This window comes from Schistocerca nitens, chromosome 4 (genome assembly GCF_023898315.1).
Source record: "Schistocerca nitens isolate TAMUIC-IGC-003100 chromosome 4, iqSchNite1.1, whole genome shotgun sequence".
In the NCBI taxonomy this organism is placed as follows: Eukaryota; Metazoa; Arthropoda; class Insecta; order Orthoptera; family Acrididae; genus Schistocerca; species Schistocerca nitens.
The window spans coordinates 419,893,074-419,913,857 of NC_064617.1; the positions used below are offsets into that span (position 1 = coordinate 419,893,074).

Genomic DNA, 20,784 nt, shown 5'->3' on the forward strand with positions numbered 1-20,784 from the left:
TGACTGACCGAGACCACAGACAGTTGAAGAGGATCATAATGTGTAATAGGCAGACATCTATCTACACCATCACACAAGCGTTCCAAACTGCAACACGATCCACTGCAAGTACTATGACAGATAGGCGGCAGGTGAGAAAACTTTGATTTCACAGACAAGCGGCTGCTCATAAGCCACACATCATGTCAGTAAATGTGAAACGATGCCTCGCTTGGTGTAAGGAGCGTAAACACTGGACAATTGAACAGTGGAAAAACGTTGTGTGGAGTGATGAATCACAGTACACAATGTGGCAATCCGATAGCAGGGTGTGGGTAGGGTGAATGCCCGGTGAACGTGTGTAGTGCCAACAGTAAAATTCAGAGGTGGTAGTGTTATGGTGTGGTCGTGTTTTTCATGGAGGGGGCTTGTACCCCTTTCTGTTTTGAGTGGCACTATCAGCAAAGAATGTTTTGGAATGCCAACTTCGTGCGAGGCCTCACTGACCAACATTGATACCTCTCCTCAGTGCAGCACTCCATCAAGAATGAGGTGCCAGTCCCCAAAAAACCTTCCAACACCTGACTGAACGTATGCCTGTGATAGTGGAAGCTGTCATCAAGGCTAAGGGTAGGCCAACACCATATTGAATTCCAGAAGGGCCAGATGTCCAGGTACTTTTCATCACATAGTGTATGGTGCATGAAAAAGAAAGAAGGTGACTTTGAGGGAAGAAGGTAGATAAATAGCAAATGTGTTTTTTGGAAGATGACATTGGAAAAGAAGTACTGTGTTTTTCTCTTAGATAAGCAATAGCTGTATATGCAGCAATGAGTACTAACAGACACACTGGAATTCTGATGTACAAAGAAGAATAAAAAGATACTGAACTTTCCGAGATATGATTTAATATGAGATAAACAATATCAGGAGAAAGAAAAAAGTCTGACAGAATTATTAGCAGAAGTATAAGAAGTTTCGCCAAATTTATAGTTATAAAAAAAAAAAAGGCATTGAAAAGAAAGTAAAATGAAACACCTTATGCTCTTATTGTACATCTTCATCAAATACCAGCACCAATGAAAGACAAAAAAAAAAAAAAAAAAAAAAAAAAAAAAAAAAAAAAAAAAAAACATGAAAGTAAGCATACTAGCTGCAGGAGTGGAAGAAGACTAAGCGGAAAATATAATTACAAAAAATTAGTGGAGGAGATATTCCAAAGGACATTAACGAATGAAATTAACCACATTATCAAGTGCTAAAATAATATATGTGCGACTGTCAGGAAAGAACAGCGTTTAGTTTTTGGATTAGGTCTGCATATGTGGAAGACAATGCTATGCATTTATAATAATTATGTTAATGAACAACATTAAAGATGTGTTAAATAGTATATTTGTAGTACTTCAAAATGTTTATACTTTCAGATCATTAATGTGAATTTCTGGTGTACTTTCATTAAATTTTGGGGTAAATCATGTCTTACTTTTCAAAATTTTGGTAATCTTTCATTAATTTTTCAGGATTTTTTCTTTTATTTCCAAACATCCTTGTTGATTGAAGATTCTGGAAACTATTAGTAAGGAGATGTAACAATACAGAGACTGAGACTGTATCCGAAAGATCACATCCACCCTTACTTGCCTTTACTCTGGCAGAGTAGCATTAATGATGTGATGACCCTTACTAAAAGCAGGGAATAGTTTTTCACCTGCCGATAGTTTTGGCGCTTATTAGTTAGTATGACTTTGGTCATTATCTCAAGCAGGTTGCAAGTGTGAGTGCAAACTGCATATAAAATGGCATGATTTGAAGACCGGATTTAGTTTTGTAACTGATGAAAGTATATTTAATTAAAAGGTGACTATAAAGTATCAAACAGTAACGGCAAACTTACATAGAACTGCACTAAGTGGGTGAAACTCTTTTTTTAGTGTAAGATCAGTGTCCAGTGGGAAACTCAGCCAGGCAAGTACTAAAGATGTTAAAAAAGTTCAAGATACTCACAAAAGTAAAGTGAAAAATAATGTTAGTATATTTCATTAAAATATTGGGGGATTGAAGAATAAAATTGATGAGCTTCTGCTTTGTTTAGAAGATATAGAAACTGAGAATGTAATAGATGTACTATGCCTGTCTGAGCATCACATTGTCACTGATATGCAAAAGGTTAGCATCAATGGGTACATATTAGCTGCACATGTAAGTAGAGAAAATATGATGAGAGGAGGAGTTGCCATATATGTCAGAAGCTTCCACAGTGTAAAAAATTTAGAAACTAAAAAATTTTGTGTATAGCAACATATGGAAGCATGTGCCACTGAACTAAAACTAAATGATGGCACTTTCATAATTGTAACAGTGTATAGGTCCCCCTCAGGGAATTTCCAGCTATTTCTAGAAAATTATCATTTGTGGGGATTTCAATGTTGATTCCCTGAAAGAGTGTAATAGGGAAAATGACCTTGTAGTATTACTCAGTTCTTTCAATTTGAGCTCCGTCATTGATTTTCCTACTCGGATAACAAAGAACAGTAGGACATTGATAGATAACTTTTTTATAGACCAAGATAAGTTGAAGACATAAATGCTTATCCTGCTGAGAATCGTCTTTCAGATCATGGTGCACAGCTAGTTACAGTACGTGACATAGCTCCATGCAGTGTATCAAATCAGAATTTCAAAGCAGTGCGTTCAATTAACAATATAAATATTGCAAACTTTAGGGAAAGCCTACAGCAGCTAGACTGGGATGAAGTGTATAAGGAACCCGATGCAAACTTGAAATATAACTTATTTCACGATACATTTTTAAGGGTATTTGAAAATTGTTTTCCCAAGAAAATAGTTAAACATAATTCCAAGAAAACATATAATAAACCTTGGCTAACTAAAGGAATAAGAATATCTTGCAACCGTAAAAGAGAACTGTATCTAACAGCAAGAGGGAGTACTGACCCCGAAATTGTTCTATATTATAAAAACTATTGTGCAGTACTAAGAAAAGTTATTTAAAAAGTCCAGAAGCATGTGTATCATGTCTGAGATCAGCAACTCTGATAATAAAATTAAAGCAATTTGGAATATTATTGAAAGTGAAACAGGGCAACCAAGAGCACAGGAAGACTTCAGTGCCATAAAACTGAATGACAAGCGTACTAACAAACAATCAGAAATTGAAAATATTTTCAATAATCATTTTTTAAATGTTGTGGAGGAAATAGGGTCTAGATCTTCACTAGAAGAGGCAAGGCTACTAATAGAAGAGGCCATACCTGTGCAGTTTGAAACAACTGTATTTCCACCAACCTCTCCCTCTGAAATCAGTAAAATAATAAACTCACTGAAAAGTAAAAGCTCTTACGGAATGGATGGCATTTTCAGCAAGGTACTTAAAGCTTGTTCCACACAGATAAGTAGGATTCTTAGCCACGTATGTAATAGCTCTTTGGAGCAGGGTGTTTTCCCCGATAGACTGAAATATGCCATTGTAAAACCATTGCATAAAAATGGGGATACGTCGGATGTCAACAACTACCGCCCAATCTCTCTTCTGACAGCTCTATCAAAAAGTTTTGATAAAGTAATGTATTCAAGAGTAGCCTCCCATATTTGTAAAAATAAAGTACTAACAAAATGTCAGTTTCAACAGAAAATGCTATATACGCTTTCACTGATCAAATATTAAATGCTCTGAATAACCGGACATCACCCATTGGTATTTTTTGTGATCTCTCAAAGGTCCTTTACTGTTCTTGATATACATTAATGACTTACCATTCCACATTGATGAAGATGCAAAGTTAGTTCTTTTTGCTGATGATACAAGTATAGTAATAACATCCAAAAACCAAGAACTAAGTGATGTAATTATAAATGATGTTTTTCACAAAATTATCAAGTGGTTCTCAGCAAACGGACTCTCTCTAAATTTTGATAAAACACAGTATATACAGTTCCGTACAGTAAATGGCACAACTCCAGTAATAGGTTGGTTGGTTGGTTGTTTGGGGAAGGAGACCAGACAGCGTGGTCATCGGTCTCATCGGATTAGGGAAGGAAGTCGGCCGTGCCCTTTCAGAGGAACCATCCCGGCATTTGCCTGGAGTGATTTAGGGAAATCACGGAAAACCTAAATCAGGATGGCCGGACGCGGGATTGAACCGTCGTCCTCCCGAATGCGAGTCCAGTGTATCCAGTAATAAATATAGACTTTGAACAGAAGTCTGTAGCTAAGGTAGAATTTTCAAAATTTTTAGGTGTGTCCATTGATGAGAGGTTAAACTGGAAGCAACACATTGATGGTCTGCTGAAACGTCTGAGTTCAGCTACGTATGCTATTAGGGTTATTGCAAATTTTAGTGATAAGAATCTCAGTAAATTAGCTTACTATGCCTACTTTCATTCACTGCTTTCTTATGGCATCATATTCTGGGGTAATTCATCGTTGAGTAGAAAAGTATTCATTGTTCAAAAGCGTGTAATTAGAATAATTGCTGGTGCCCACCCGTGGTCATCCTGCAGACATCTATTTAAGGATCTAGGGATCCTCACAGTAACCTCACAGTATATATATTCACTTGTGAAATTTGTTGTTAATAATCCAACCCAGTTCAAAAGTAATAGCAGTGTGCATAGCTATAACACCAGAAGAAAGGATGATCTTCACTATGCAGGGTTAAATCTGACTTTGGCACAAAAGGGGTAAATTAGGCTGCCACAAAAGTCTTTGGTCACCTACCAAACAGCATCAAAAGCCTGACAGATAGCCAACCAACATTTAAAAATAAATTAAAAGAATTTCTAGATGACAACTCCTTCTACTCATTGGCTGAATTTTTAGATATAAATAGGGAGGGGAAAAAAAAGAACTTAAACATTAGTGTCATGCAATATTTTGTGTAATGTAATATCTTGTACAGATATCTTTTATTGACCTGACACGTTCCACATCATTATGAAGTGTCGTATTCATGATCTATGGAACAAGTATTAATCTAATCTAATCTGTATGTCTGCCCTCCTGCGGTGTCATCGAGCTGTTAGTCTGTTATCTACAAATTTAGACAGTAGATAACTTATCTCTTTCCAACCAGTAGAGTTGGTGGCTTACAATGGTATTTTGTTATTTAATATATGTAATATCATAGCATTGCTAATGGTATGAAATACATAGTTTTTATGGTATTGATGAAAGCCTATAAAAAATTTATACGTATATGACTTACTACAGAATATGAGAATAGTACACAATAAATATGTTTAATGAAACAACTGTTCTTCTAGCACTTTCCTATGATAGCAAAAACTTAGGTGTCAATAAAAAACATGCAAAATCCAAGACAGGCTGTAGGAATGAAATATATGGAAACTGCAACTGGAGTAACTGGAAATAAAATGAGTATTAAAGCACCTAATACAAATAAACTGAACAGCTCACAGCTTCCCAAATCAGCTTTAGAATATATATCACATAGCAGAATCCACATATGAAGATCTGAACAGAAATGAGAACAGATAACTCATAAAGTGAAGAAAATGATTATTATTTCTTGAGTTATGAGATTAAGGCACAGTGCATTATAAAAACATACCTCATAATATTTATTGAGAAATGAAAATGGTACATATACTTCTCCCCCTTCTTTCCTGCAGCTCACTGTATATTCACCGTTAATACTGCAGTCAATTTCTTCAAAGCCCTGTATGTCGGTACCATGATCCAGCAAATCACCTGCACCTAGACCCTGAAACAGTGACAACATGTTCAGAAGTTACGAAATCATTACACAAACCCACAAGACAAAACACTTAATAAGACACCAAACACAGTAACAAAGGGCACTTACTGGAACACTATTTGAAGGTTTCTTGTTGTTCCAATCTACAGAATGAGATTTTCTGGCATATACAGCTTCCCCACACTTCATCCACAAATATAGTGTCATACATAACACAATAATACATAGGAGGAACAGCGTAAGTTTCAGGTTCACCCGTATCATAACGATTAAGTCCTGTAAGAAAAAATGAACAACATATGGTCTTCCATCAAACAATTATCCACATTATGCCCAAGATGGCTAAGACAGTGCCTCTCTGCAATCAATTTTGTATATTTATTACTTTCAAAAGCAAAGTGTGCTTGAATTTGCTTTACTTGTGGCAACCACAACAGGTATCCACGAGTGAAAATCAGACAATAACACACAAAATTTTATTGCCATAAAGTTTAAGAGCAGCAAAACCAAAATCACAGATGAACTTATATCTTTTACCTACTATTCTACACAATAACCAATCCTCTCAACACATTTCTCCTATCATGGTACCAATTTCAATATGCCCTCTTCACAGAAGTCCATTTTGTTGGAGTGCAGCCATCCGCAGACTGCTGATTTCACTTCCACATCTGTCGCAAAGCACTGGCCGATGAAATTTCTTCACGGGACCAAACAGATGAATGTCCAACAGTGCACAGTCCGGACTGTATAGTGGATGCTAGATCATCTCCCACTCAAATTTGGGGATTTTCTCATGAACATGAACAGCAACATGGGGGTGAGCATTGGCATGAAGAAGTTTGACACCATCAGCATTAATGTTGTGAAGCACTTTCCTACCAGACTAAGTCACTTTTTTTCATACTAGAAAACCACTCCATAAAGGACCACTTGGTTTCGGGCATGTAGTGGTACACCTACGACTCATCATCAGTGACAATTCCTTTCAGAAAGTCATGCCCTTCTGTGGGTGGAGGGGGGAATAAGTGATCCAAACTTGTGATCATTCGCTGGCGCTTGTGGTTGTCTGTCAGGTTCATAGGCACCCAGCAAGCACTAACTTTACAAAATTTCAATTTGTCATGAACAATATTGCACATTGTGTCATAGGAAATGTTGTACTGCTGTAATATGGTTCACAGTTGTACACACCAGTCATTCAAAATTGCTGCCTCAATTGCTCTGCCACTCTGCAGGGTTCCAGACGTTGCCAGCCGCCTGGAGCGTGTTGAATCGCTAAGATTCACACTGGCCTCTTGGAAGAATGAACACAAGCTGGAGACTTTGTTACAGTCCATATGGTCATCCCTATACAAGCCATGCATGTCTCTGTGAATTTCGCACAGTTCATGTCCTTTGTCCTACATACATCTAACTACATTTCGCTCCTCTTCGCAAGTTGACAACCGTAACATGTGTGCCATGCTTGTTTTGCAGTGCAAGCTTCTCTCTCTACAGCTGCACATGAAAACAAAATACCCTCTGTAGTGCAAACTTCATTATATTTGTGCTCAAATTGCAACATTCCAGCTAGAATATCAAGGCAGAAAAAAATGGTTGTATAATACTTTGTGTTCATCAGGCGTATATATATTTTCCCTCTGCATACAAAATCAATCTTACATAAGTTTCACCAAATATTAATGTTCTTTTAACGACTGTTTCAAATTTGTTTTGGTTTACAATGCTCTCACCAGGCACTTTCTCTTTCTTTAATCCAATTTTATGTTAAATCCTCCTCTGTAGCTACAGTTCCTTGACGTTGCTAGAGATGGCCGGTTTGTATGTTGGTGGTGAAAGATATTGTCACTAACACTACTTGGCTATCACAACAAACAAAGTTGACAATACAGGATTCCTCGTCATCATAGTGTTTGCCAACACCTGTGGTCAACTTCTAAACCTTTCCATTATGTCTCACAAAGTGACAACATGTGGCATCCTTAGTATTACCAAATATAAACAGATTACATATTTGAAATATGTTATTTCCTTTCATTTGCATAATGTTCAGTAACAACATGAACACAACATTACACTCCAAAGCAACCATCAGATAATACACTGACCCAAGGTTAAACTGAATTACAATTAATAAAGCATTAAAATTCAGCAATAACCAAATAAAATCAGCAATAAGGAATCTTATGCCTTAAGTATCTCTCTCTCTCTCTCTCTCTCTCTCTCTCTCTCTCTCTCTCTCTCTCTCTCACACACACACACACACACACACACACACACACCCCTTATACTTCACCACTTCCTTTACATACACAGTCTTCCTTCTCCTGTACCACCTACAATGTTTTAACATTTTATACTTTGCTTAAAAAGCACCACTGGCAGGTATGAAATTCTCAACACTATTTTAACTAACTTATAAGAATCAATGTGTGTTTCATAATTAATTTGTGGCTCCTATATTAGGCAGGTTTGTTACATGTACAGGCTGCAGTAGGTATATATATATATATATATATTAGGAAGTGGGACAGACTTCTTTATGAGTGAAAGCTCTTAATTAGTAAGGGTTAAGGAAGCCAATCAGAAGACATCAAATTGTGCAACCCAGATATTCATGCCATGTAGCTGTTACTGCTCAGTTTGCAACAATCTTCCCACATTTGTTTATACAAAACAATACAGATTGGCTGTTCACCAACCTACAATGTAGGCACAATATGGCAAGTCAAAATCTGCTATCCCTTGCACTAAATGTGTTATGGGTGACAAAAAGACTGATTGTTTAACAACAATACTGAGACAAGCCCCTACCGGCACATCATAAGCCTGCAAACGTTGTGTTGCTCCCATATTCTGTGATTTAAAAGCTATCAGACCTGGGTGAAGACTGCTGTAGATATAGCTCTGCTGGGGTTCAGCACTATTCACACATCTCTCCAAACTCTTTATGCTTTAGAAGGTGAGTGAACCATGAAGTCAGAAAGCCTGTCACAAATAGCAAGTTCCAGGAACACAGTAATTTTGAGTCTAGTAAATGAATACTGGGAGTGCAGAGTTAGGGAACACAGTTTGCACACAAGTCCCCCTTTTTTCCTATACCCTCCCATAGCTATTTTTTCCATCCCTGTTCCATTAATCTCCTTTTCTCCACATATTCTCTTCCACTGCTTCCAACTAAACATCCCTTGATCTGCTGCCTTCGAGCCTCAATTCATGTATCTTCCTTGGTGTTCTAACACATGGCACTCTCTTTACATGTCCGTACTACTAAAGTCTTGCTGCTTCTATCTTTATTTGTAAAGGTGGCCAGTTCTTATTCTGTCCAACCTCATTAGTACCACACTGCTTTTGTGAAATTCAGTGTCATATGCCTATATCTCTCTCAATTTTTTTTTCCTTCACTGTCCAGCTTTCAGAACCATAGGTCAGGATAGACCACAGTATTATTTCCTTGGTCTTCTGCAAAATATCATCAACCCACACCATGCTCCTGACACTTCTCATAAACATGCTACTGCTTATCTCCCTCCCATCAAATTCCTAATAATTTCTTCCACTTGTTTCCAGTATGCTTCCAAGACAAAGCTATGCATTTCTTTCAACTGTTCCCCTGCCATCATGTTTCCTGAGGTAGCCTTCTCCCACTTTGTGCATGCAATAATTAACTCATTCCTCACCACATTAAATTTAATATTATATAATCCAACCACCTATGCCAACACATCTAATTACTGTGATGAAGTCTCCCTACGTTGTCAGCCAAGTCAGGGCATCGCCCTGCGGCAACATTTTGACAAGTTTCCTATTTGTCATCTTTAGACAAAGTTCGACCAAAAATGATGAATAGGAAATTTGTCAAAACATTGTTGCAGAGCGACGCTTTGACTCAGCTGAAAAACCAAGAAGACTTCTTCACTGTCATTAGACGTGTTGGCATAGGTGGTTGGATTATACAATATGAAATTTAATGCAATGAAGAGTGAGTTAATTATTGTGGGCAGGAAGAGGGCTACAGTATTCCATGTAGAAATATTTGGTATCAGAGTGTGCTGCAAAGGAGAATTTGCACAGATGCTACAAGGATTGTAATATATATACATATTTGGACTGCCTAGCTGCTCTGAAGTCTCTCTCTGGCCCTACATTGAAATAAAAAATTGTTCCAGAATGCTACAAAGCCCTTGTGAGACTAGGGGAAAGCCACAGAGTAAGGCTGCTGTGGGTCCCTGATCACTCAGGAATTAGTGGGAATGAACAAGCTGATAGAATGGACAGGACAGGAATGACAACTTGATTTACTGGAGCAGAACCTGTCCTAATCATCACTAGGGCAATGGTAAAGTCACAACAATATAGCTGGAACAAGAGGCAGCACACACAATATTTGACTACAAACCAAAAACAAAAACATCACAAACCAATTAATCTAAAGCGCCATGTTTCAGGAAAAGTTCTGTAATTCTGAATTTCAACAGGGAAGAGACTGAACTCATGATAGGACTCATGACTGGCCACGGGAACTTTAAGAAACACCTACACATGATGGTTATACAAGAAGACTAAATCTAGACTATGTACTGAGGAGGATGGAACCACACCCCATTTAATCTTCTAGCGCGAAACCCTAGAGGACAAAAGACACAGAATATTTGGATTGGTGAAACCTGAAAATATCTGTCTAGTAAGGAATTAGTCAAGTGTCTACTTTTTCTGTTTTTGTATCATTAGTGATCCTATTCATATACCCACCACATTAATGATGCTTCAGGGTTCAACATGGTATCACACTGTTTATGATTCGCTTTCTTTTCTATTGTTTAGCATTATGTTGGTGTAAGTTGTTCTTGAAATCTCTCCAATAACATCTAGAATTCTTGTTCAAATCAAAAGCTATTATTGCAGCAACTGTAACCTAACGTAGAGCACTCTTTCTTCCGTGAGATCTAATATTTATTACTCTTTCACCTACCCTTTAGTAAGCAAGGGGGAGACAATGGATTTTTTCGACTCAGTGGAGATGTGTTATACTGCACAAGGGCAGACTTACTATACTTACTGACAGCCCTAATTTTACCATTTACACGTGAGACAAATTTACACGCGAGACAAATAAGGATATTTTCAACATGACAATACTTCTTTACAATCACAGTAAGCACTCATAATCTCACGATGTCCTTTTGCTGCAGAATATTTTTGGACTGAAAATGATTGCATGTGTTATCTTTAATATCGGATCTCTCCCTGTGTTCTCTAAACAATTTTGATAAGAGTGATCCATTACACAACTCTGACAAAAATGAATATATAGAAGAACCATGAAATACAGTAATTGTATTATTTTCAATATTGGGAAACTTTAATCTCTGTCGCTGATAAGACATTCGAACACCTATAAGATTCCTAACATATTGTGAGCAGAATACGCTAACTACAGTTAGAATAAGTGGACAATTTCTTACAACATAGTGTAAGGAAACAGTAGTATTTACTGCTTCCACCTATGTGATCGAATGTGTATCTAGAAATTAATTAAAAATTTCCCACACACCTACACACAGAAGTCAACACCAGATTTTTGCAAGTTAAAACTTGCTGCAACCCCCCCCCTCCTCCCCCCCCACCCCAAAAAAAACACACACACACACACACACACACACACACACACACACACACACACACAAAAATCCAGTCATGAATGTTGCTTGATACCTCATACGATTGTACTTTTGATAGTAAGTGTACATGTGGTACTGGGACAGATGCTTTTCCGAAATCTAGAAATACTGCAGCTACCTGACTGCCTTGATCGAAAGGATTCAGCATACCACATGAGAAAAATGTGCGCCGGGTTTGACATAATAGATGTTATCGGAATTCACCCTGGTTGACATGGAGGAGGTCATTCTGTACAAGATACTCTTTATGTTTGAGCTCAGAATATGTTCTAAGACTGTACAATAAATTGATGTCAAAGATATTTGACTGCAGTTTTGTGGAACACTTCTGTTACCCTTCTTGTAGATGGGTGTGATCTGTGCTTTCTTCCAACCACTGGGCAGAGTTTTTCCATCGAGGGGTCTACGATATATTATTATTAACAGAAGGGCTAACTCAGCCACAAATTGGGTGTACAATCTGATAGTGATTCTGTTGGGACCTGGTGCTTTGATCAATTTCAATTAATTCAGCTATTTCTCGACACAACAGAGTTAAGCATCCCTGCTTTCGTTTTTCTGCCCTCAATTTCTGTTCCTGTTTTGTCCGTAGCTTGACACTAACTTCGATGCCACAAACAGCCCTTACATACAAACAGAATTCATTTAGGTTTTGCGAAAGATCTTTCAACAATATTTTTCTACACTAGTCACTAACGTCTTCAGGCAGTGCTCTCTCTTGACAGATAAATGTGTTTCATTCAACACCTCTCTTTCTATAGGCGTATGCTTTATCGATACCTGTTACACAGTAGCCTCCGTTTCTTTACAGTGACTATACCAAGGAGGGTTCCATCATGAAATGTTTTACTGGGCAAATACCTATCCAGTGCATTGTCAATTTTCTTTTACACTTGAGCCATAGTTTCTCTACCACTCCTGTCCTGATCTAAATGTTTCAAGTCCTTCATTGGGATGTGAGACTTTCTTCTGTATCTAGTTTGCAGAACATATAATTCTTTTTACTTGTTTTAGTTGTCCTTTGTAATATGGTATTCATTGCTGGTATAACTGCCTCACCACTTCTTAATATTTACATAGCTTGTGCTTAAGTATTACATAAATGTTGTCAAACAGCAATCTGATGCAAACCATGTTCAAAATAAGGAATGTGATAGCAGTGCAAAAATTTGTTTCTTTAATGACATCATCTTGATGTTACATGAAAGTCTACTGCCGTTTTTATGCTTATCACCCCAGCTGCATTGCAGATTAGTTTTTCCACCACAATCATGATTTCAGGGGTGGGGTGCAATACACAAGTTAAGACCAAACACTTTACAAGGAAATATTAATCGCAGCTTTGAGAAGTTTTATGTTCCTTCTGCAGCAAGAAAGGAGTAAATGCTTGGGTCAGTGGAAAGCGATAGTTCAAGGGGGGGGGGGGGTGACGTAAGTCACACACATCTTAAGTTCTCATGGACCCACTTGTTGCAATGATAGGGCTATTCAACAACAATCTTCAGAGTAAATGTACGCCTACAATGACTCAAGTTTTACTTTGTAAAAATCTGGTTATGGCCTGTGTATGTAGATGTGTGGGATTCTTTTACTTAATTTCTAAGGCACATATTCGGTCACTCTGGTGGATGCCGTAATAGAGGTCAATACTAACTATTGTTTTCTTACATTGTTCTAATAAATTCCCCACTTATTATAACTATAGTACAGCCCCTTCTGGTCACAGCATGCGAAGAATCGAATTCAATTATTAATCAGATAATTATCCAAAACAAGAGATAGGTGTGATGATTCTAATGGTTCGTAACCTCGATTTTATAGCCTAAAGTCAATGTTGTATGTCAAAGTATTAAAACACCTTCGATCAAGAATTGAATTTTTCCACTGCTACACAGTTATAAAGTCAGAAAATGCCTATCATGATGGGACAAAATATTCAGCTTCAGATAATGTCATTTAGTTAATCGACAATAGACTCGTCAGTTCCTAATCGTAATTGTAAGTCTTACATTACAGGAGGATAGTTTGTTCAAATACTTCTACATCATATATCTATATGTGGTTTCATAAAATTTGAACTTGGAATCAGAAAAACAAGCTTCAAAATTTTCGAAGTCATTTCCGTCGAACCGATTAAAAATATCTACCTATTCCTACAATCAACCAACATGTCATTATGTTTCTCATATGACAGTATACTTACAGGCAACGTTCTGTGAAAATAGCATTATAACTGTATAGTAACACTAAAAGTTGGTAAGTACGTCAAGCTACTGCACCTGTTAGATACGGTTGAGTTTTCCAGCTCCCATTTGGGATGCGGACTAACTCCTACATTTTAAAATTGAAGCTGCCAGTCAACCACACTTCATGACGGTAAACAACAGCTTACATCGTTATCATTTCTTGTACTGCAACACCACGCCTCTCAGTATCATATTTTGACACATCGTACTACGCAACCAATCACAACATCCCTGCAGGTCAGGTTAAAAACAAATCCAGAACCAAAGATCTTCCGACACCGGATATTGTTCCAATGGTCTTCGTGTATCTAGACAACAGAGATGTACAACGTTTGTACATATAAAATACTAAAGTAACACTGCATATCAATAAATGTATTCCAGCTCATAAAACCGTATCTATTGGAGAAGACAACATATTACCCACTATATTCACACGAATTTTAATTGATTGACGCAGCTCACAGTTGAAGAGCAGGAAGGCCTCAGTACAGAAATAAAAATACTACTCTAGATACCTATATAGGACACTAAAATTGAATAATGTAGCTGTTACAGAGTAAGTTAATATGCAGGAAATTTTCGCCGGTCAACTGGGGATACCCGCTTAAAAATTTAGGTACACCGCAAAGTATTTGACAATTGTTTGACTATACTATTTCTAAAATGTTTTCAGTATTATTCCTATTACCGAAAAATTTTGAACTTTACTTCAGAAAAAACGTAGTTCTCTAAAGGAAGGGAAATGATTTCCATTACTGTGAGAGATCTTGACACTGTACGGCAACTTTATCCACCGTAAATAAACAAGATAAACAATGTGTGTACTTAAAACATTGTTCGGACGCTCTATCTCAATTGAAGTGGCTTACTCGTAGCAAAATGGTACTGTCCATTATGAAATTTCTCGTTGTAAATGATAATCAACACAGGAATGAAACGGTGACATGTTACGAAGGAAGTGAGATCTCATAGCAAGGACGAGGGAATCCCCACAACACTTTCTTGAACAAAGTCTCCCTCGGATCGCCCCTCCACTGCCAGTGCGTGTGCGGAGCGCACTCTCGCGGCAGCTAACCCCTCCTTTCCCAACCCCGCCCGAACACGTCTTAGCGGAGATGCGCCCCGAGAATCGATCGTCCGGCAGATGGCAGTCAACTCGCCGCAAACCAACGCAAGCAGGGTTGCCTGCTTCGCTGAGGGGGGGGTCTCTTCTAGTATGAAGGCAACCTAGTTCTCGGGAAGATTTCAATGATGGATTAAGTGGAGGGGGCAACTGTGTGTGTGGTGTGGTACGGGTGCTTTTTTTTTTAATTCGAGGGACTGGTTTTTTGTGGGAGTGAGTGTATTTTTTCTAGTGTTTGGTGTGCTTTTTTTTTCCCTTGTTTCGCCTCTGTCCGCCGTGATCACGTTGGCGAGGTAGCACTCACCATGCGGAACGAAAGTACTATCGCGTCATGAGACGCAAATTTCGGCGGTAGGCGTGCGCGGGACTCGAACAAGGAGCCTGAGTGGAGAGTGTGCTGTTTAGGCTAGGGGGTGCAGCATCCTCGGCCTATCCCCAGCGGAGGAGATGCCGTGATGGCAAGGGAGGTAAGCAAAGCATCAGCATGTTACTTTGTGTGTTGTTAGATAACTAGGCGGTCAGACGCCGGCCGGGACACCCCTCGTGGTGGCCTCGCTCGCCGCCTGACAGCTCCCAATGTGGGGCACCTATTCGGGTCGAAACTCACTCTAGCCGCCCCTTATTTTTCTCTGTCATGATGCTTTCAATTCTTAACACAACTTACAGTTCGTAAAACCTTACCGCGTCTGTGTATCCGACGTACTCCGGCTTTCTGTGACTAAGGTTGACCCCGGAGATTTTATGTTCCAGTGCTATGCCTCTTAAAATTAATAATAGGAGCTGCGGATTCAAGTTTCCTGTGTGACTAGCCACTGATATTTGATAATAGTGTAAGACGATATTTGTCATTTACTTGATTCAGCAGCATTTTGTAATCGTGCCTCCTGCAGACAAAAAGATCCTTACGATGTATAAGCGCTGTACTACAGAGCTCTTTATGATGTTTTTCGTTGTATTTAATATCTGTTATAATTACTTATTCAAGTCCGCCTTATTATTATGAGTACAAAGACACAGTCGGGCACTTAGTTGTATACACTACGGAAAGAGAACGAAAGCGTGATGTCATCGTGTACAATCTCTCAAGAAGCTCTAAAGAAGTTCTTATACTTGCATAACCTTCTAAAAATTCTGTACGTAAGCCGTCTGAAATTGGGGGGGAGTCGTTTTAAACTTTGCGAGTGGTTTTACTTTGAGCGTGTTTCTTGTAGGATGTCTTATTCTGGCTCACTGGAACGATTTTTTCAGTAATATGGCCACCGGTAGCATTTTTAATGCCTTTTCCGAAACGTGTTTTGTCTTGATAACTTAGGAACAGTCATACCTGGAAGCTGTGCAGTGCTTTAGCTAGGAAAAAAAGTGGACAGAGCAGATGCAAGCCATTCCTCGAGATAATTCCTTAAAAACTGCAAACTGTGTTCCATAGTGAGCTGCTATATTCGGCCAGTAAGACTGTCGATCGCATGAGTAGAGAAATAGGTAGCTCTTGCAGATATTAACATTTTGACACATTAATATCTCTAAAGACAAAAGGAGTGATTTTTTTTATAAAAATGGAAACTGTAAGATAGCATATTTTCATTCATCGAGACGAAGTTTATGTATGTATGGGCGTCAATACACAGCCATGGTTACAGCTATCTCTCATAAGCTTAGCGTGTCTACATGCAATTCAGTGAAAGTTATGAATTAGAAAAGAAATTTTATATTGCACTAAATTTTGTGATTTCTTTTGCAGTACAACGCACTTAATGGAGATACTACTTATCTGTGACCGCATAGTAAACAGATATTTTCTGTAGATCAGGTCATCAATCTCGATAACTATTTGAGTTTGGAGACGAAAGAAAGAGTCTTTGCTATCCGATTTTTGTCTGGAGACTGCACGTCGTGAATTAGGTAGACTCAGTGATGTCGGAAAGCGGGCGATTCTTGGAGAAGCTATGTTGATTGGTTGGTTTGTGGGAGTAAAGGGACCAGACTGCTACGGTCATCGGTCCCGGAGAAGCTATGTCGTCAATATAGTTGTCACTCAGCAAAAACAAAGCAATTTTAGTACGAGAACTATGTTATTAAAGCAAAATTAGACTTTATTTTATGCAGCGCATTTACTCGGCGTTGTTGTCAGAAAGAGTGGGTTTTACTGTTTTTTTGTCCACGTAACATTTGTTACTTGTTTCGGACCTCAAATAGAAGACAGATTATAAACTGTCTTTGCAAACGAAGCATTGGTTCGTAGTAGATAATATGCTGAGCAGAAATACGTGGCATTATATAAATCATAGCGCGGTAAAATTTACAAGTTTCAAAATTGTAGCTAGCATAGTGTACCGTAGCGCTGTACGAGAGTAACAAGCGCGCATCAGGTTACGCACGCTACGGTAGTAAGCACCACGTTTATTTACTTGTTATTCACTCGTTTTTATGATACTTTATTTCCGGTTTCTGAGATACTATATGATGCTGCCTATTTTATTTCGAACAACGCTTCCACAATTTCTCATTTTAGTAGCGATTTTCTTTTATCTTTTGCGTCCATCCACGGAGCGTGTTTGACCTAATCTAGCATCAATTTTCTTTAATCGTTTACAATATCTCTTCATCCGTTCGCGCCTTTTTATTACCGTGGTAGTTGAGCGTTTGTATTTTATAGAGGAGACTTCTGAGCAGATTTACGTTTGTTAATTATGGTTCTGAAATTTTGTTCTCCCTCTCGCTCGAATGGTTTATTTATGAATGCCAGTTTTTGTTAGGTTCCGGTTAGCTCGTTAGTTCTATTTCCACTACGTTCACTCGGAGTTTTTCGAACTTTCGTGTTACGATATGTGCCTCATAATCGTTTTCTTTGATTTCTCAGTGGTTTCTCTGAGATGGCGGCGTTCCTATTATTGCTACGAATGTGTTGAGTGTTCGCGCGGTTGCTGTTTTGACAATCTTCGTGTAGCACTCCCCCTGTACAGCCTCGACCTCTATATGTTGCCTTTCGTATTGTTGACAAATAATGTTTGATCGCCTCTTGTAGCGTGTGCCTGATACATATAATTATATTCTTTTACGTCGTTATTCAAATAGTTGGTAGACATTATAGAATCTGCAATGATTCTTGTTTCCTTCTTTTATCAATTGGCAATGTGAAGACGAGCACTGGCTGGTCGAAATAGGTTACCGCATTGTTAAACGCTCTTGTGATGGTACCGTATTGAAAAATTAAAGTCAATAAATAAATGTGTAGTGTAGGCGCTTGGGAGAGTAGTATCACGCGGTGAAGTAGTTTGCGAATTTCAGTGAGCACAGTATTCGCTGGCGATAAGAGGGCAGCACGCAGGAAAGCGCGTGGGCGGAGTGCGTATGCAGTGCCGGCGTGTGTGCGTGCGCGCGCGCGCCCTGACCCGCGGCGGCGGGGGCGGACGCCGTTTTGGGCGGGGTGGTCCGGTCGCAGAAGCCAAGTTCCCACGCCGTTCGAGTCGAGCCATTTTGGAGAGAGGAAAAAAAATTTTTTTCGGTTTTTTCGGGAGCGGAGCGTAAGGCGTGCGGCGGCGGCAGCGGCAACGGGATCGATGCTGTGGGCCCGTCCGCGCGGCGTGGCGCGCCGAGTAGGTGTGGTGTGCCGCGCCGCGCGCCGTGTGGGCAGGTGCGCTGCAGTAGTCGCAGCGGCGGGCGGCCCGCCCCCGCCCTGGCGCCACCGCCGCTGGGAGGGGCACATGGCGCTCGCCTCGCCATTCATTCAGCGCCCAGATACATGTCGGCCGTTACGTGTTTATGATTCGCTACGACAGCCGGGCCACGCGCCTCCGCGCGCGGACACCTCGCTCCGCTCCACATGTCTCGTCCGCTGACGGAGCCGGAGCCGCAGTCTCTTCGCCTCGCACCGAACCAACACTGTTGAACCAAACTACCAATTTTTTAAAATCGAAATCAACACATACACAATCGGTCCAATAAGTTTTGTTCGCAGATGATGCTGTAATTTACCGTCTAGTAAGGTCATCCGAAGACCAGTATCAGTTGCAAAGCGATTTAGAAAAGATTGCTGTATGGTGTGGCAGGTGGCAGTTGACGCTAAATAACGAAAAGTGTGAGGTGATCCACATGAGTTCCAAAACAAATCCGTTGGAATTCGATTACTCGATAAATAGTACAATTCGCAAGGCTGTCGATTCAACTAAGTAAGAAGTAAGAGTGATTTCAAGTGTGCCGCAGGGGAGTGTCGTGGGACTGTTGCTGTTCACAATATACATAAATGACCTTGTGGATGACATCGGAAGTTCACTGAGGCTTTTTGCGGATGATGCTGTGGTATACCGAGAGGTTGTAACAATGGAAAATTGTACTGAACTGCAGGAGGATCTGCAGCGAATTGACGCATGGTGCAGGGAATGGCAATTGAATCTCAATGTAGACAAGTGTAATGTGCTGAGAATACATAGAAAGATAGATCCCTTATCATTTAGCTACAAAAAAGCAGGTCAGCATCTGGAAGCAGTTAATTCCATAAATTATCTGGGAGTACGCATTAGGAGTGATTTAAAATGGAATGATCATATAAAGTTGATCGTTGGTAAAGCAGATGCCAGACTGAGATTCATTGGAAGAATCCTAAGGAAATGCAATCCGAAAACAAAGGAAGTAGGTTACAGTACGCTTGTTCGCCCACTGCTTGAATACTGCTCAGCAGTGTGGGATCCGTACCAGATAGGGTTGATAGAAGAGATAGAGAAGATCCAAAGGAGAGCGGCGCGCTTCCTTACAGGATCATTTAGTAATCGCGAAAGCGTTACGCAGATGATAGATAAACTGCAGTGGAAGACTCTGCAGGAGAGACGCTCAGTAGCTCGGTACGGGCTTTTGTTGAAGTTTCGAGAACATACCTTCACCGAAGAGTCAAGCAGTATATTGCTCCCTCCTACGCATATCTCGCGAAGAGACCATGAGGATAAAATCAGAGAGATTAGAGCCAACACAGAAGCATACCGACAATCCTTCTTTCCACGAACAATACGAGACTGGAATAGAAGGAAGTACCGATAGAGGTACTCAAGGTACCCTCCGCCACGCACTGTCAGGTGGCTTTCTGAGTATGGATGTAGATGTAGATGTGGATGTACCTGGGTGTTAAAATCACGAACAACTTCAGTTGGAAAGACCACATAGATAATATTGTGGGGAAGGCGTGCCAAAGGTTGCGTTTCACTGGCAGGACACTTAGAAGATGCAACAAGTCCACTAAAGAGACAGCTTACACTAGACTCGTTCGTCCTCTGTTAGAATATTGCTGCGCGGTGTGGGATCCTTACCAGGTGGGATTGACGGAGGACATCTAAAGGGTGCAAAAAAGGGCAGCTCGTTTTGTATTATCACGTAATAGGGGAGAGAGTGTGGCAGATATGATACGCGAGTTGAGATGGAAGTCATTAAAGCAAAGACGTTTTTCGTCGCGGCGAGATCTATTTATGAAATTTCAGTCACCAACTTTCTCTTCCGAATGCGAAAATATTTTGTTGAGCCCAACCTTCATAGATAGGAATGATCATCAAAATAAAATAAGAGAAATCAGAGCTCGAACAGAAAGGTTTAGGTGTTCGTTTTTCCCGCGCGCTGTTCGGGAGTGTAATGGTAGAGAGATAGTATGATTGTGGTTCGATGAAGCCTCTGCCAAGCACTTAAATGTGAATTGCAGAGTAATCATGCAGATGTAGATGCATTTTCTGCACGGGAAAAAACTGGTACTATTAATCGGAAGAAACATGCAATTACAGTTCATCTACGGCTGCATCTACATGACTAATATGCAATTCACAGTTACGTGCCTGGCGGAGGCTCCATCGAAACATCTTCAAGCTATTTCTCTAGCGTACCATTCTCGAAAAGCGCGCGGGAAAAACCAACGCGTAAATCTTCCCCTGCGAGCTCTGACTTCATTACGATGATCATTTCGCCCTCTGTAGGCGGTCGCCAACAAAAAATCTTCACATTCTGAGTAGAAAGTTCGTGACTGAAAGTTCATGAGA

The 20,784-nt window shown here is 39.7% G+C and overlaps 2 protein-coding genes across 3 annotated transcripts in view; one reads left to right on the top strand and one right to left on the bottom strand.

The window, feature by feature from the left end:
• Nucleotides 1-13,880, bottom strand: part of LOC126253230 (D-glucuronyl C5-epimerase B) — a 122,011-nt gene extending 108,131 nt beyond the window's left edge. The window contains exons 1-3 of the mRNA XM_049954418.1: nt 13,684-13,880; nt 5,829-5,996; nt 5,574-5,726 (exon numbers count right to left, since the gene is read on the bottom strand). Of these exons, the coding sequence (XP_049810375.1) occupies nt 5,574-5,726; nt 5,829-5,984 (309 nt within the window). The 5' untranslated portion in view covers nt 5,985-5,996; nt 13,684-13,880. The remainder of the gene's footprint in view (nt 1-5,573; nt 5,727-5,828; nt 5,997-13,683) is intronic.
• Nucleotides 13,881-15,026: 1,146 nt separating this feature from the next.
• Nucleotides 15,027-20,784, top strand: part of LOC126253231 (uncharacterized) — a 650,259-nt gene continuing 644,501 nt past the window's right edge. For both annotated transcript variants that reach the window (XM_049954420.1, XM_049954421.1), the window contains exon 1: nt 15,027-15,243. Coding sequence is in view for 1 of the 2 variants with exons in the window: in XM_049954421.1 (XP_049810378.1) it covers nt 15,232-15,243 (12 nt within the window). In the remaining variant the exon portion in view is untranslated. The remainder of the gene's footprint in view (nt 15,244-20,784) is intronic.